Source organism: Macrobrachium rosenbergii, chromosome 10 (genome assembly GCF_040412425.1).
Source record: "Macrobrachium rosenbergii isolate ZJJX-2024 chromosome 10, ASM4041242v1, whole genome shotgun sequence".
Lineage (NCBI taxonomy): Eukaryota > Metazoa > Arthropoda > Malacostraca > Decapoda > Palaemonidae > Macrobrachium > Macrobrachium rosenbergii.
The window spans coordinates 5,426,937-5,444,133 of NC_089750.1; the positions used below are offsets into that span (position 1 = coordinate 5,426,937).

The 17,197-nt window shown below is 36.3% G+C and overlaps 1 protein-coding gene across 1 annotated transcript in view; it reads left to right on the forward strand.

Moving 5' to 3' along the window:
• Positions 1 to 878, forward strand: part of LOC136842962 (uncharacterized) — a 1,422-nt gene extending 544 nt beyond the window's left edge. The window contains exon 1 of the mRNA XM_067110971.1: positions 1 to 878. This exon is cut by the window's left edge and continues 544 nt beyond it. Coding sequence (XP_066967072.1) covers positions 1 to 308 — 308 coding nt within the window. The 3' untranslated portion in view covers positions 309 to 878.
• Positions 879 to 17,197: the final 16,319 nt, after the last annotated feature.

The following is a 17,197-nucleotide window of genomic DNA, read 5'->3' on the forward strand; positions in this document are numbered from 1 at the left end:
GAGGTCGACGATTCACCATCATCAGCATCTCGTCTCCCTTTTCCAAATTCGCCGACCGCTCTTCGGATTCCTCCTATTCCGTGTCCTCCGACGGGTCTTCGGAGGGCGGGACCAGGTGCTCGCATTTCCGTAGGGCGCTGTCGCTGTTCTCCGTCGGGTCGGAGAAGGAAATGCAGTTCTTCCAGAAGGAGAAGAAGAAAGAGACGGCCACCAGACTCCTGCGCCCTCCCACGCGCTACATCTACAAGAGGGGCGTCTCCGGTCTACCTGTCACCTATTCTGCTTCGGCCCTTGGCCTAGTCTTCTGAAGACCCGGCCGGCGAAGCTTGCGACGGAGAATGGAAGCTTCGTCGCTGCCCTGAAGAACGACCTGTTCTTGAGAAAGCCGGTCGGGAACTTCCGCGAATAATCGCGTCCAAGATATCGCGTCTTCGTGGAGGGCTGGATTTTTGCCAGAAAGACTGCGAGTTCGTAGGCCTTGCTTCCACTAGCGTGAACTCATCATCCTCCAATTAATCAAATCGCCGAATGGGACACCTCTTTTGTCCCGACTTATGATAAATGGGAAGACAACGACATGCTTATCTACGATGATTAATGTAATTATTAACCTAAAGCCAATATATTTTCCAGTGAGAGAAATGTCGCCATTCCGTTGCGTCCAGTTCAGAACTGTTGACACTGAATACAGACACTATAGTTACTGTTGTTTATACAATATTTCACATGAGTACGTATTTATAATAAGAAAATGTGAAGTCATCACACTGACTCATTGATATGTTGTGTATATCTGTCAATATTGTTCCTATTACTGTAATAACTGCAAGTAAATACTTGTGATTTCTATGTTGATGCAAATACAATTGTACACGATATTTCCCGTATGATTTGACCTACGAACATTTTCATCTGAATAGTTTTGATAAAAGTAATTTTTTACTGTTCATTCTGGACGAATTCTGCATCTTTATCTTTTATTATTTGCTTATTAATATTTTTCAAATAGACATACAGTCAAGATTTTAGTTCTAAAACTGAAAAGGGGAATAATATGCTGGTAATGTAACTTGCCGAATTCATCATTAAATAATGTAGACTAGTCAGAAAGAGATTAGATTAAAAATCGGTTATAAACTTGACAGAAAATAATTTATTTCCCATTACCAAAAGATCCTATAACAATGGTGATATGGAGATGAAAGCCAACAACTGATACACTTGACTCTGCAGTATTAAATGAAAACAACTTTCATGACCATGTATGACTTTAAATGCCTATGAAATACTGTTTATTTATATACCCTGATTTATAATTTCTATCTACACATATACAGAAGCACATACAAATACACACACACATATATATATATATATACATATACACACACACACACATATATATATATATATATATATATATATATATATATATATATATATATATATATATATATATATATATATATATATATATATACACACACATACATATATATATACGCACACATATACAGTATATATATATATATATACATGTGTGTGTGTATCTACATATTTGCACGTGCGCATTTGATTGCGCACATAGCATATGACGTCGAAAAATAGATAAACAGTCAGAACAAGAAAGGGTACAGAAAAACCACAACAAAAATAAAAAGCAAGAAGAGTAGTCACTAAAAAAATCTATGAATGAATGAATAGAGAACCTTGCAATTTAACCTGAAACTAAGCCTGGTCAACGGTTACACAGTGACTTGTCCACTAACACCACTCGACCAGCATTAACCTCACTGTATTCAAGTCGAAGGCACAACGGGTTGTTGTTATTATTATTATTATTATTATTATTATTATTATTATTATTATTATTATTCAGAAGATGAACCTATTCATGTGGGAGAAGCCCACCAAAGGCGCCACTGACTTAAAATTCACGCTTCCATCTAAAAGAAGTAACAGAAGATAACAGGAAATACAGGAAGAACAGATCAGTTATTAGAACAGGAAGATAAATGAATAATTCAATAAATAAATATGTAGAAATATAAACAAATCAGTGAAATATGGGGCGAATTGTTTTAGGGGTAGTAATGCATTGCATCTTCGCTTGCGCTTTCGAGGTTCTATTGCCAGAGATCCTCAGGTGAAATGTGAGACTTTGATTAATGTGACGTAAGGTGGTCTACGTTCTAGCCATAACAGCCACTAATTTAGCCTGATTTGACGTGATGGCTCAATTAGACACGTCATATGATAATGGCGCTCAGAGCTATTTTTGAAATGTCTCTGCAATATAATGACAATCATGAAGGCTACGAAGAGCAATCATGTTCTTTATAAAGATGATGATGATACAATGAGACAATTTCCTTGACTGTAGATCTTAGCATATTGTTGTAAAATCATTAAAATCATTTAAATTTTGCGAAGGATTTTTGGGTATTTTTAAACATTATACCAAGATTCAAACTGAAGAAAAAGTTTTATTTTATCCTGAATAATAATAATAATAATAATAATAATAATAATAATAATAATAATAATAATAATAATAATAATAATAATAATAAGAAGAAGAAGAAGAAGAAGAAGAAGAAGAAGAAGAAGAATGACGAAATGGATACTGAGAACAACAATAACAAACTCAACAACATCAACAACAACAACAACAACAATAATAATAATAATAATAATAATAATAATAATAATAATAATAATAATGACGAAATTGGCACTGAGAACAACGATAACCTCATCAATAATAATAATAATAATAATAATAATAATAATAATAATAATAATAATAATAATAATAATAATAATAATAAATCTTCAGTTTTTCGTATTCAATCCTTCTCTTAAACTAAAAATTAACCTTACGCCTGTAATTAATCCTGTCTCCGTCTACTCGATCAGTCAATCAATTTAAAAGAAAATTTGTATCATTTTTAAGGCGGAAGAGCGGGAATCTTAATACCCTTTTCTAGCCCAGGACTGAATGTAAGAAGAAAATGCTGACAGTACATAAAAGGGGAAACAATGGGAACACCGAGAGAATTCCGAAGCGTGGTATTATAAAACTGAAATTCAATCGGGAATTGAGACATTACAGAAATTAGGACAAATGCCAAGCACTTGGATCTATGAGGTCATTCAGCGCTGAAAGGAAAATTTACAGTAGAAAGGTTTAACAGGAGGAAAACCTCGCAGTTTTAGATGGGAGAAAGAGAATACCAACGGAGGTACAGTAAAAGGAATGAAAGGGGTTGCAGCTAGGGGCCGAAGGGACGCTGCAGAGAACCTTAAGTAATGCCTACAGTGCACCGCATGAGGGGCACTGACGGGACTACCCTCCTACGGGGTAGACTAGACTTCAGGAAAATCTTGATCGGTCAGGAAAATAAAAATGGAGTCATGTAAAGTTAAAGAAGTTGAACAGCTATGTGGGATGAGAGTACAGTAATGGCTTGAGAGGTTGGACAGCAAGGTGGAAGAAAGAAACTAGGAAAGGAGGTAAAGTAAAAGACTAAAATACGGGTGCAACTAGGGACACTTTAGTAACACCTACAGTGCTCCACGTAAGGTGCACTGACGGCACTGCTCCCCTACGGAGCAATGTAGGAGGTAACACTTCTAACAAGTAAAAATAAGCGCCGTAGAAACACTTCGGCGCAATCGAGTTTTCTGTACAGCCGCTACGGTGTATAATCAAGGCCACTGAAAACAGATCTCTTTTTCGGTGGTCTCGGTATGGGCTAATGCTGTATGAGCCGCGGCCCATGAAACTTTAATGATGGGCCAGTGGTGGCCTATCCTATATCGTTGCCAGAAGCACGATTATTGCTAACTTTAACCTTAAATAAGATCAAAACTACTGAAGCAAGAGGGCTACAATTTGGTATGCTTGATGATTGGAGGGTGGATGATCGACATACCAATTTGCAGCCCTCTAGCCTCAGTAGTTTCTAAGATCTGAGGGCGGACAGAAAAAAGTGGGGACAGAATAAAGTGCGGACGGACAGACGAAGCCGGCACAATTGTTTTCTTTTACAGAAGACTAAAAATCAGCTTCTGAAATGTATACGGAAATTTGAACTACTTTTCATTAAACATTGAAACATACTGGAATTCGTGATTACTTAAGACTTCTCATAAAAGGCAAGAACAGTATCGAAACACATCTCACTTTGTATTATTATGTCCTAAGATGTTTCAACACTTAGCTGTCAAACTAATAATGAATGTGATTATAAGTGTGTATAAGGCCTTTGTGCCCGCGATATAATCACTTCCCTGATGAGCGGGTTATTGTATACAGTGTATAAGTGTGTGTGTGTGTGTGTGTGTGTGTGTGTGTGTGTGCGAGGCACCTATAGTGAAAATAGAATTTTACTTTTTATAACGGTTTTTAGGACAACCCGGAACAGAGTCTGACCTTGAGTAGAAGTTCTGAAGCGAGAATAAAGAATGAAAACTAATATAATGACAATAACGAGCACTTCCCATGCTGTATTTTTTTCTAATCACACCAAGAACCGTCCTTCCAGACAGCATCGTCACGTGACCACTGTTCCTCACGTCTTTGAACATTTCTTCCAGATTCTGCTGCTTCTTCTTCTTCGTTTTTTTGTGCCAAGGTGTAAATATGGGTGGCGGAACCGAATCCACGCGACTTCGTGTTTTTGTTTCGCATACTTCGACATTCAATTTAAGACAATGGAATGTCTGAAGGCTGAGAATAGACATAAGTCATATACTGAAGGACTCTTTTACTTTCTTTTTTAGGTATTGTACTCGGAGAAAGTGCCAAAAGAGGACACTTGCTTCCATCTTTTGGTATCAAGTGGTTTTTTTTTCTGCTGATTTGTGACGCTACTGTGAATAAACCTGACAATAATAGTATGATAACCGGTCACTATTTTGGACCTTAACGCATAATTACTCTAGATGTTTGCTGGATCCTCAAAACGTATAGTTATCAAATAGCTAACTAGGCCACTGAGTTATTCTCAACTCTGACGAGGCTGTTTTAAAACTATGATACCTAAGGCACCACCACTCAATTTGCCTGCAGGAAAAAATGGGCATTGTTTTTACCTTGGTACCAGTTCCCAATATTGGAGTTTTTGCTCTGTGTCTTCTTATTATGTTTAATGAGAAAATCATACTAAATACTATCGCAGATATACTTGTAAGAGCCCGACGCTGCCTCTTCCAAACACGTGTGTGTTCGTGTGTTCGTCAATCGTCATCGGAATGGACAGGACAAAACAGGAGCGTCTCGTTTTCTTTCTCTACAGGAACGCGATTTCAACCGTACAATATTTCCGTCTGTTTCTCCCTAGCCATTGTTTTCTTGTTTTATGTACAATCACCACTACTTGCATTGCCATGCAAGCATTCTAATCATGTACTCAATGTTCCAACGAATCTTCTGTATCAACCTGTATGTGTGTCTCTGTTTGTGAAGACGCCAAACGTCTCTCCATTTCACATATATTATGCTACTGCATTATGTCCATTAATCTGTCTTGAATCTCATGCAATTGGCCACATGTAGAATTTCCTGGCCTTTCCACTGATGTATGTTTCATCACTGTATGTTAATCATGTCTCTTGATATCGCCATTTGTTTGTCTGCCGACAAACACAGATGTCTGAACCTTTTATCTCTTCGAAGATATCTGTATGTTTTAAAAATAAAAAACATATTAGCTACCTGTGTTTTACCTGTCTGTGTGTAGACGCTACATTACCGCCCGCACGCGTCAGTAACATCTTCGAAGATTCCTGTCTGTGTGTCAGACGCTACATTACCGCCCCATCTGCACGCGGGTCAATAACATCTTCGAAGATTCTGTACATTTTTTTAACCTACTGCTCTAACATATAAGCAAGAGCCCGTGCTGGCACAAAGGCCAATCTAAATCTAAAACAACAACAATGTACATTTATCTCAGTAAGGAACAACCAATAAACCAGTAAACACCCAGCCAGTATGTCACTCATTGCCCAGTCCTTACATACTGTTGTCGAGATATTTACAGACAAACGTTGCTACCCTGATCGGATTAATTTATTTATTTTTTTTTTTTTTGTTCCAGTGCATCGTGGGAAAGGGTGGCTGGAGAATTTGTAACATGTTCTGTTATTTTCATCTTAAAATATAAACATATGGCCGATGCTGAAACCTGATTGGAACTGGAATAAACAATTTTGGCCAAATCCTAAGCACTGGGACCCATGGGGTCATTCAGTGCTGAAAGGCAAATTGTGAGTAAAGAAGGTTTGAAAGGTATAACAGGCGGAAAACCTTGCAGCTGCACCATGAATCAACTGTTAGAAGAAGGTGGAAAGTAAGAGGGAAGAAAGAGAATACAAATGGAGTCACAGTAAAATGAATAAAAGGGGCTGCAGCTACGGGCTGAAAGGATGCTGCAAAGAGCCTCAAGTAATGCCTACAGCGCACTACATCAGGTACACTGATGGCACTATTCCCCTAAGGAAATGAAACCTGATTGGTGGCTTTGAGTGTCACCAATTAAGTGAGATTTTGGAATTCAGTCATTTCTCGAAAAAACCAGCTTCAGTTCTTAGTCATGGCTCCTTTGGTATAGACATGTAATCTTTGTTCAGTGAATTATTTCAGCTGATTTGAATTCTTTTTTTAATGTGTTTTGAACAGTTCTGCTGTTTATTTTGGTAACAAATTAGTAGCTTAAAGACACTGGCACCCTTTATATCCTGCAATTGTGGGGACTAATGCGGGAAACGGGTTTCTGGGTGAGGGAAAATACAAAAGACTGCAGTACAAGGATGTATTCTGACACCCCATGATAGCCTAATTCTACGAGTTCTGATTCTGATTAAGGCAAAGTTTATTAGATGATTTTAACGGGACACCAAGCATTAAACGAATAAGCACCTGGCGCCCTACGTTAGGTTAAGTTAGGTATGTTAGAGTTAGGTTACAACCCCATTAATTTTAATTTACAGTTGAGGTTAGGTGGGGAGTCCAAGGGGGGTGAAGCTGCCAACCAGGTAAGAACCCGGCACCCTATGTTAGGTTAGGTTGGTCGAGATTGCGACCCCATTATGTATTTTAATTTACATTACCCCAGAATAGGTTAGGTAGGGGGTCCTGGGTGATTGCAGCCTCCAGTCGGGTAAGGACTCGGAGGCTCAGTTACTTTGGGTTAAATGTTACCTGGTATTTCATTCGTTTCGTGTTTTTCCCCACCAAGAATCCGTGGTTTTCCATAATTGTAGGATACAAGGTGGGGTCAAGTATCTTTAAAACAACTAGTTTGCTACCGAAATGAATGTCTGGAACGTTCAAAGCTAGCATTAAAACACGCGAACAAAAATTATTTGCGAAATGCGGTTACGGTATAACGTAAAACCTATAATGAAATGAATAGCCTACCAAAAGCGAATTTCAGCTCGCATAATCTTTGTGATCACAATTCCTAGATAACTTCCTAAATGCTGCTTCTTACTAATGCTATGGTCCCTATTTCAGAGCAGAATCAGCTGGTGTCCCTTCGGCACCTCAGATTTCTCGAAGCATAGTCTGGTATAGCCTAGGTCTACACCTCACGAACTATAAAATGCAAACCATTCGGGATACCACACCCGAGACAGTCTTTAAGAAATCTAGATTATCACAAGAATCAATATCCAATGAAGAAACCAATCTTAAGGCACTAAATAAAATGATAAACTTTTACAACACTCACGAACGTGAAGCTGTAATCCGCGAAAGAAATCCCCATAGTCCAACAGTAAAATAGCCGCAAGTCTCAAACAGCCCAATCTTCCACCTGAAATACAGCGACAAATCTGTCAACTCCGTGGCAAATCTCACTCAGTTAAAGAACGCAGAGATGCTATCCTCAAAATAAATTAAATAAATCACCATAATCCACCAGAAACATAAAGACGACGGTTAACACAATCCTGGAAAACACAATAGCTTAGTTTGTCCGCTGTAAACTGGTTACGCGCTGACCATCCCTACGATTCCTCAACGAATAAATTGTTTACCCCTCGTTAGCTGTTGCTCCAGAGATTCAAAAAAATCTATCTCAACTAAAATCATACGCTGCTTTATGAGCAAGAGCCCGTGCCGGCATAAGACTGGCTTTAACCAAAGCGATGGCTGAAGTCACATGGTGGGCGTGGAGAAATTATAGTACTAAGCCGTGTTTGTTTGCTTGAGAAATGCAAATTATTTTTTTAACATTTTAACATTTAGCATTGCCTGGTGGCCCTTAAACCGAATTAATTATTTTACGACATTTTAAGAGCGTAAATGTAAGCGCTTAGGTCAAATATGTCATGACATGTATTTATATTTCTTCTATGGTATTGTTAAGAAATGTACAAGAGTACTTCCAACTTTATTATTATTATTATTATTATTATTATTATTATTATTATTATTATTATTATTATTATTATTATTATTATTATATTATATTAGTATTATATTATTATTATTATTATTATTATTATATTATTATTATTATTATTATTATTATTATTATTATTCAGAAGATGAAACCTATTCATATGGAACACGTCCACAGGGGCCATTGACTTGAAATTCGAGCTGTCAAAGAATTTGGTGTTCATTAGGAAGAAGTAAGAGGAGATAAAAGAAAATACATAAAGAAGAGATCCCACTTATTAAAGAATAAAAATAAAATGATAAATTAATAAATAGATAAAAATGTACTAAAATGCAGGGAGAATAGTATTATATTCGCATAATAAATATAGCACGACTGGGATGATATTACTGAGTATTTTTTTATATTTTCTATTCAAATTGATGTTTTTCTTGTTATTTTGGTTGTAATATCTTCATATTTTAGTAGTAAGTAAAAAAAGAGGCTTATTTAATTTTAAGTCACGGACTATGATTAAAGAATATGGAAAATAGGATGACGTATCATGCACCTCATATGCAGAAAGAAAGCAAAGGTTTTATGGCAACAAGGCAGAGGTGGACAGTGCAATCAAAATAAACTGAAGTAAATGCTTTGCATTCATTCTAGAGACACGCACACGCTATAAAACCTGTGTGCTTGTGAATCTGCGTTCACCAGTATTACACTGGATAATTCGTAAGGTGAAGGACTTTCTGAAACATCATGAATATATTGTGACAATCATTTCACTATTTTATCGTATATTACGCTATGTGGGTGTTTTCATGGTATTAATTATATTATTTAAAAATTTACTCAGCATGGCTTCAGAACCTTGTACTCCTTTGTACCCATCAGTCCTGACTGTTTGCTAACAACCGCCCCCACCCCAACCCCTACCTCCTCACTGGGAACCCCCCTTCCCCAACAGCTCTCCAGGAATGACATGAGTCAACCTCACAGAGGCCATGACTCTCCGAGGCTATCTGCCGCTTGCTTCCGAGTCGGACCGTGGCCACTGCAATGGTGTAAGAATTTTTACAAGCCATTTAGATAAGTTATACGAAACTGGGCCTGTTGAACTAATGATTGGTCTATAGGGTTATTGATTTTGTGCGTCTTGACTAAACCGTAGAGATATGGTAGGGAGGGCACTGAGTGGTAAACTGTTTAATTAAATGGTCAGAGCCCTTAAAATGGATTTAATTTGTTTGCTAAAATGAGAGTTAGCTGTCTGTGTGGGATCTGACCTCAGTTTCGTATAAGTTTCACTATCATTCAATAATGCCATTATTTTATTTACGTAGTCACTTTTATTCATTATTACCACTGCATTGGACTTATCTGCCTTTGTTACTTGCAATGTTTCTTCTTTTTTTTTTTGTAGGCCTGGAGAAATCATTGCAGGAACATTTGGGGACAAGGCCTTGGCCATAGCACCATACACAATACCTTTACAAATATTGATGTCATCAGGACACAAATCATGACTTAATTTTTCCAAATAACAAAATGATTTTGAAATGTTAACATAGTCTAGGTTACCGTCAGAAACACCAAAACTTTAGGATATGGATTAAGTTTTGGTGTTTCTGACTGTCATTTGGAAAAATTTAGCCATGATTTGTGTCCTGATGACATCAATATTTGTAAAGGTATTGTGTATGGTGCTATGGCCAAGCCTTCTTCCCCAAATGTTCCCGTACGATTTCTCCAGGCCTACAAAAACCTTAAAAAAGAAGAAACATTGCAAGTAACAAGGGCAGATAAGTCCAATGCAGTGGTAATAATGAATAAAAGTGACTACGTAAATAAAATAATGGCATTATTGAATGATAGTGAAACTTGTACGAAACTGAGGTCAGATCCCACACAGACAGCTAACTCTCATTTTAGCAAACAAATTAAATCCATTTTTAAGGGCTCTGACCAATTAATTAAACAGTTTACCACTCAGTGCCCCTCCCTACCATATCTCTACGGTTTAGTCAAGACGCACAAAATCAATAACCCTATTAGACCAATCATTAGTTTAACAGGCTCAGTTTCGTATAACTTATCTAAATGGCTTGTAAAAACCTCTTACACCATTGTTAAAACATTTCTAATACGAATATAACAAATAATGTCGACTTTATAGACAAATTGAATAGTTTGAATTTGAAATTTGATTTTACTATGGTTAGTTTTGATGTTTTCTCTTTATTTACAAAAGTGCCGGTTGATGATTTACTGGAATTTTTAGAGGAAGAATTAGTAAGTTATGACATTCCCTTAACTGTAGCAAACCTCACAAAACTTATAAGGTTATGTATCAAAGATAGTAAATTTTGTTTCAATGGGGAATTTTTTGTACAAAAGTTTGGTATGGCTATGGGTAATCCTTTATCTCCTGTCCTTAGCAATATTTACATGGAATTTTTTTAGACAAAATTCTTACCAAGAATTTTGCCCCGAAAAGTTATATGGTTTAGGTATGTAGATGACATTTTTTGTATCTGGCCAGTTCACGAAAATCTCCAGGAATTTCTCGTTAAGCTAAATAATTTAGTCCCTTCTATAAAATTTACTGTAGAGGAAGAAAGAAATTGTAATTTGAATTTTCTTGATGTAACTGTCCATAGACATGATAGAAATTTCACCTTTTTCAGTCTTTCGAAAATCAACTAACATTGCCTCTTTTGTTCATTATTATTCCAATCACCATCAGAATGTTAAATTCTCTGTTTTTTCTGGAATGTTCTTAAGGGCTTTACGTGTTTGTAGCCCGCAGTTCATTGATGCTGAGATCAAAACTATTTATGATATTGCTTTGAAACTTAAATACCCAAGGACCTTTGTAGATGTAGCATGGAAAAGAGCCAGGAAAACATTTTATTTAACTAATAACAAACTTGAATTCAGTAAGCATAATATTCTCAAATTACCGTATGATGAAAGGTTTTTACAAATTCCTAGAATTTTAAAGCTTTTCAACATAAATGTTGTTTTCAGTCATTTTAATGTAAAGTGTTTAGTGATAAAAAATTCTCCTAAAGATGTTTCTGGCTGCATCTATGAAATTCCTTGTAAAAAATGTGATAAAATATATTATGGACAAACTGGAAAACCACTTTCACAAAGAATCAAACAACACCAATATTCTGTGAGAACTGGCCAAATATCGAATGCATTATTCGTACATATGAGAGATTTTGATCATCCTATTAACTGGAGTAAAGCAAGACCTTTAGTCCCGTGCAATGACACGGTTAAAAGGAATATCATCGAATCTTGTTTTATTAAGTCAAATAATGAAAGTGTTCTAAATTTAAGTCTTGGTTTATTTAAACTTGATGCTTTAATAATTAAAAAAGTTGTTGATAAATATAAGCAAAATTAATATACATGTTTCTGCAATTTGAATGTGTAAGAAGTCGCTTGCCTTATGGTTAAGTATATATTTGGATTAGTTTTTGACCGCGTGATCCCGGATTTACCGTGGATTAACCTTTTCTGTTTAACCCCTGGCAATTAATCATCTGGTATTCAAGGTTATGTTATGCACTTGAGTTATCAGGTTCATACCTGCTATCTGAGAATTCCTCCTGAGTGGCTTCTAGGCTTTTAAAAAGTAGTTTGTCTATCTTCTTCTATTTCTTCTATCATTGAATTTCTACTCACTGTCCTACCCTTTAGCATTAAATTCTATTTCTATCTGTTGGATGTCTACTTCTTCAGATGAGGCTGTCTCAGGTAAAGTGATCAAGTTTATCTGAAACTGTTCCTCTTCTTCAAGAGAGCAAACATTTCCTCTATCAATTTCCTTGATAGTTACTCTTCCATTGCTACAATCTAGTGTAATTCCACATCTTTTCATAGCCTGGAAGGAAAATAGAGCTTGAGCTGGAAAATATTTCTCTTCCAACACCACAAACTCTTCCCTATATTTCTTATTTAGAATTTCTATCTCTAAATTGACATTGCCTATAGCCCTTATTTGCTTTCCAGCGATCCCCTTTATGGTCCTATAGGATTCTCTCATTTGGGAAAGCCCACAACCTATATGTTTTGTTAAAGTGCCTTTATCTATGATACTTACAGTACTGCCTGTATCCAACAATATGGAACTCAGTACACCTTCTAAGTGTACTTGTATGATTGGCAACTCTTCCTGACACGTATTAAAATTCTTTACAGAAAACACTATTTCATTACTTCAGAGTAATGTCTGTTGAGGACACATCCTTATTCACTGTCACTATTTCTTTCTGTAAGGATGGACCTTTCTGCTGCACTCTCTGTGATTGTCACTGAGAATCCCCTTGATTTGGGTTACTGGGGAGGTATTCTGATTATTAGGCTGAGTACTTTGGTTATTTTGAGACCCTGAGAATTTCCCTGTTTGTTGTACCAACAGTTTTGGATCAAATGTCCTGTCTTATTGCAATTCAGAACACCATTTGTTTCTTCTACAATTCTGGGTTGTATGGTTGTTATAACCACAATTTCCACAACTTTGTCTCTGCCTATTGAACTGTGGCCTATTATTCCCTGAATTTTGGCCTTGACTAGCTCCCCTCTGTCCAGGAGTCCTGTTATTTCCACTGTTATTTCCATTAGTTCCAGTGGTATTCCCATTGTTACCTCTATTTGGCGGCCTACCTTGATTGTTTCTATTTGATTGATTAAATCTCCTATTGTTGTTCCCACCATTTCTATCAAACAATTTCTATTTCCCTGATACCTAGACCTAGCTTGCCCTGATTGGTTTCTATTGGACTGATTGCTATTATTTCTTGGGTTTCCACTAGCTACGGTTCCCGTAAAATCTGCACTACTACTTGATGAATTCTGTTTTACTTTCATTTCTATGTACATCAAGGTTTGTACAATTCCATCATTTGGCTTCCTATCACAGTACTTCTTTAAGGCTACTCTTTCTTCCCTTACCCAAAGCATCGTAGATTGGTCCTAATGACATATATCTAAGTACCTTGGATATACTAGCTAAATCTGTTTCATCATCATCAAATTCATCCTTCCTTCCAACAACAATTCCTACAGCTTTCATATCTGTCGTCACTCTATCTATAGCTTCTTCTACTCTAGTGGCTAAAACTAAGTGATTACCCTCATATTTCTGATGATGGAAAGTTCTATGTTATACCATGGATCTTTCTGTGCTTCTGGTTGCCAAAATTGTAACACTGTTTCTTGAATTCGTTAAACAGAGTAATATTCCTAAAAGTACTGAATGCAGAACTGTATGTGCATCACCATGTTCCATACTAACATACAAGAGTGCTTCATCTATTTTCTTTCTCATCTGTGATACCAGCAGCTGAAATTCTGCTTTCTGTGTCTGCTATCCATCGATTTACACCATATTCTTCTAATCTACTTTTATCTACATTACTTGGGTCTACCGTTCCACAAAATCTAGTGGCTTGGGTTATTACGGCGGCTTGCGCCATGTTGGGATTTCTAGGTACAATGGAAGTTATTGGGTTAGTGGTTACCACTGAAGGGTTAGGCGCACTCGGTAAACTAAGTGGGGACCTTGACTACGAGAACGTCTGGGTCTAGTATAACTAGGATCAATTGGTCTAGAAAGTCGTTCAGGTACAGGTCTTAGGTTATATGGAGTCTGGTCTTCGCTTCTTGTCTGTTGCAGTCGGGAGATAACTTCGTCCAAAGTGTTATTCATAGTAATTCATAAAATATTCAATGATTCCAAGAATGAAAAAAATGAAAAAAATAAATTTGAGAATCAGGTACTTACTTCAATTGCATGTTTGCTGAGTTGACTGTATCCTCTATACAAAAAAATTCAAATTTTTCTAACTCATTCCTTCATAGGACTCTCTCACAATCTGAAAAAGTCTGATATTAGTCTTATGTACACAATTGTTTGGGTTCCACTGCAAAATGCTGCATCAAGTGTTTAACAATAAAATTTATTATGATAGAATTATTTAAACAGACATTCATGTCCTCAAGTTTTGCTCTCAGACAATGCTGCTGAATTTACTAGTGACATTCTAACAAAATTGTGTGACTTTTATGAAATACAGAAATGTCAAATAACAGCATATAAGCCAAGCTCAAATGGAGCAGTAGAAAGAACAAATCAAAGATAAAGGATGTTCTGAAAACATTGGTAACCCCTAGCACTGAAGACTGGGACTTGACTCTCGAAGACATACAATTTACTCTAAACAACACAGTAAATGAATCAATAGGAGAAACTCCTCATTTCCTATTGTATGGCTACCAAAAGAGAATGCCAAATTCACTTTTGGATGATGCCACACCACCCAGACGTACGTACAACTACGAGGACTATATTGCTTGGAAGACAAGACGTACGTACGAGACCGTTAAAGTCACCAGGGCTAGATTAAAGGAGTTACATAAAAATCTAGTAAGTATTACAATAACAGATCCACCATACCCTCGTTAAAAGGTAGGACAACAAGTTTATGTACTCAATCATGTTCTTGAAGGACCTAATATTAAAGTATCACCAAAATTTCGAGGTCCATATAGAGTTTTAGAAGTTTTGAAGTTGAATAAATTCAAGTTAATGCATGAAATTACCTTGAAAGAATCCATTGTACATTGGAACCACATTAAAGTAGTTCATTCAGAACCTTGGTCGTCTACCCAGTTAAAGGATTTGTCCAATAAAGATAAGATAGATAACAAAATAGAATCTTCAATGACCCCAAGGTATAATTTGAGAAGAAGGTAATGGCAAGTGCAATGGTAAACAAATGTAGTTGATAAGATTTTTACTGCTTGATAACATTATTTCAGCAAATGGATTGTATGGTGGTTGGCAGTGAGTCAAATTGTGAACTCACTCGTACAACTAAGGAAGGGAGCCATCATCAAGGAGCATGGCAAGGTAAAGATGATACAGGACCTAGCCATTGTTAAGATCCAGACGGACTCCATTATCGATCAGAGAGAGCAGTTAGTCCAGCTGAGCAATCAGATACAGGCAGGATTACAAAGTGTCCAAGATAGAAATTTGTACGACGTGCTCTCCAAGTTGCAGAGGGACATCGATAGTGTTATGCCAAGGAAAGTAGTAAAGCGATCACTCATACCCTTTATAGGCGTCGCTTTTTACATAATCTCTTTGGAGTGGCGACCGATGGTAACGTTGAAAGGCTAAAGGAAAGAGTGGCACAACTTGAAAATTGGGCTTCTGAGCAGGGTACTGTCTATAATAAAGTAATAGGAAATGTCAATCAAAATCAGAAAATGATCACAGTGCTGAAAGAATTTGTGAATAGTGCCCTCCATAATGTTTCATCAGAAATTGCTAAAATCCATCAAACAGAAATGATGGAGCAACTGCTCATAGAAACAAGTAATTTCCTTCTGGAATACAAGGAATTACTCAATGCAATCATGATGGCAGGTAAAAACCTGCTGTCGCTTTTTCTGATAACCCCTAGTGAAATTGAAGCCATTATTCAGAAATGTGTTGTGAACAATCACTTGAAGCCACTAGTAGAAAATATAGTGGACTATTATGGCCTGATAACAGTGAAAGTGATAGCCAATCAAATCATACTAGTGATCCTTTCAACAATCCAGACGTCAACTCATTGATGTCAGTCTATCCATTCCCAATGGTAGTAGATAATAAGTCCATTGTACTAGAAGGAACAATTCGACACTTTGCCTTGCAGCATGATTCTTTCCTAGTGACTGAAATTCCCGAACATAAATTCAGGGAATGTGTCATGCTTAATGATGGTGTATATGTTTGTAACATTGTGAAATTCTATGAACCATTGAGTGCTCTTCATTGCCTAGATGATCTTGTAAACAACAAGAATGGTAAGAACCATTGTAAATATATACCGTTTACAGAAACTTTCAAGGCTCAAATCATTGATGATGAAATTTTTGTGTTCTCAGCAAACAGATTGAATGCTAAGATTGACTGTAAGTCAAACAAAACAGAAGTAGTTTTCATTAACGTACACTCATTTTCATCTGCTTGTGAACTGGTCATTTTACATAATTTGTATTACAAACCAACAGTTTTCACGACATACAGTTTGAATTTCAGTAAAAGTGTACATCAGTTTGCAGTTATTAACGAATTTCAACTTTCAGAACTGGAATTGGAGACATTCACAAAGCTAGAAGAGGTTCATACTTTCTTTCATACATATAAGACCGAGATTTCTCCTATTATGTCATTCATAAATGTCATTCTTTTGGTACTGTTTGCTTTTATTTCTTTTATAATTGTTAGGAAATTGATACTGAATAAATTTGCACCATAATCAAGGACATGATGGACAGAATCCTTCCTAGACAACCAAATTTTCAGTGATAGCGTTTACCATTGACTTGCACTTTTACATGAACATTTGATGATTGATTTTTTTATTTTTACAATTTATGATTGATAATCAGAGAGTAATAGGCATTTGATATATTTACTTTGCCATAATTTTCTGCATTTAGTTTGAAAATTTGATATATAATTCATGCAAATATTGTTTGTGTTAGCACTATGATGCATTATAATATTTCTTGCAGTTATTGCTTGTTAATAGAAATTATTGAAATTGACGTAATTGACTATAGTCAAGTTGAGTTGGTTATCTACTTGCATTGTAGTCAATGCAGGTAGGTGACGTGACTGAGTGATGTTATGCAGTGAATAAGTATGAGATTCACTGATCGGGATTATGAAAGAGAGAGAGAGAGATGAGACACGATGTTGATAGTTTAAAATGATGAGT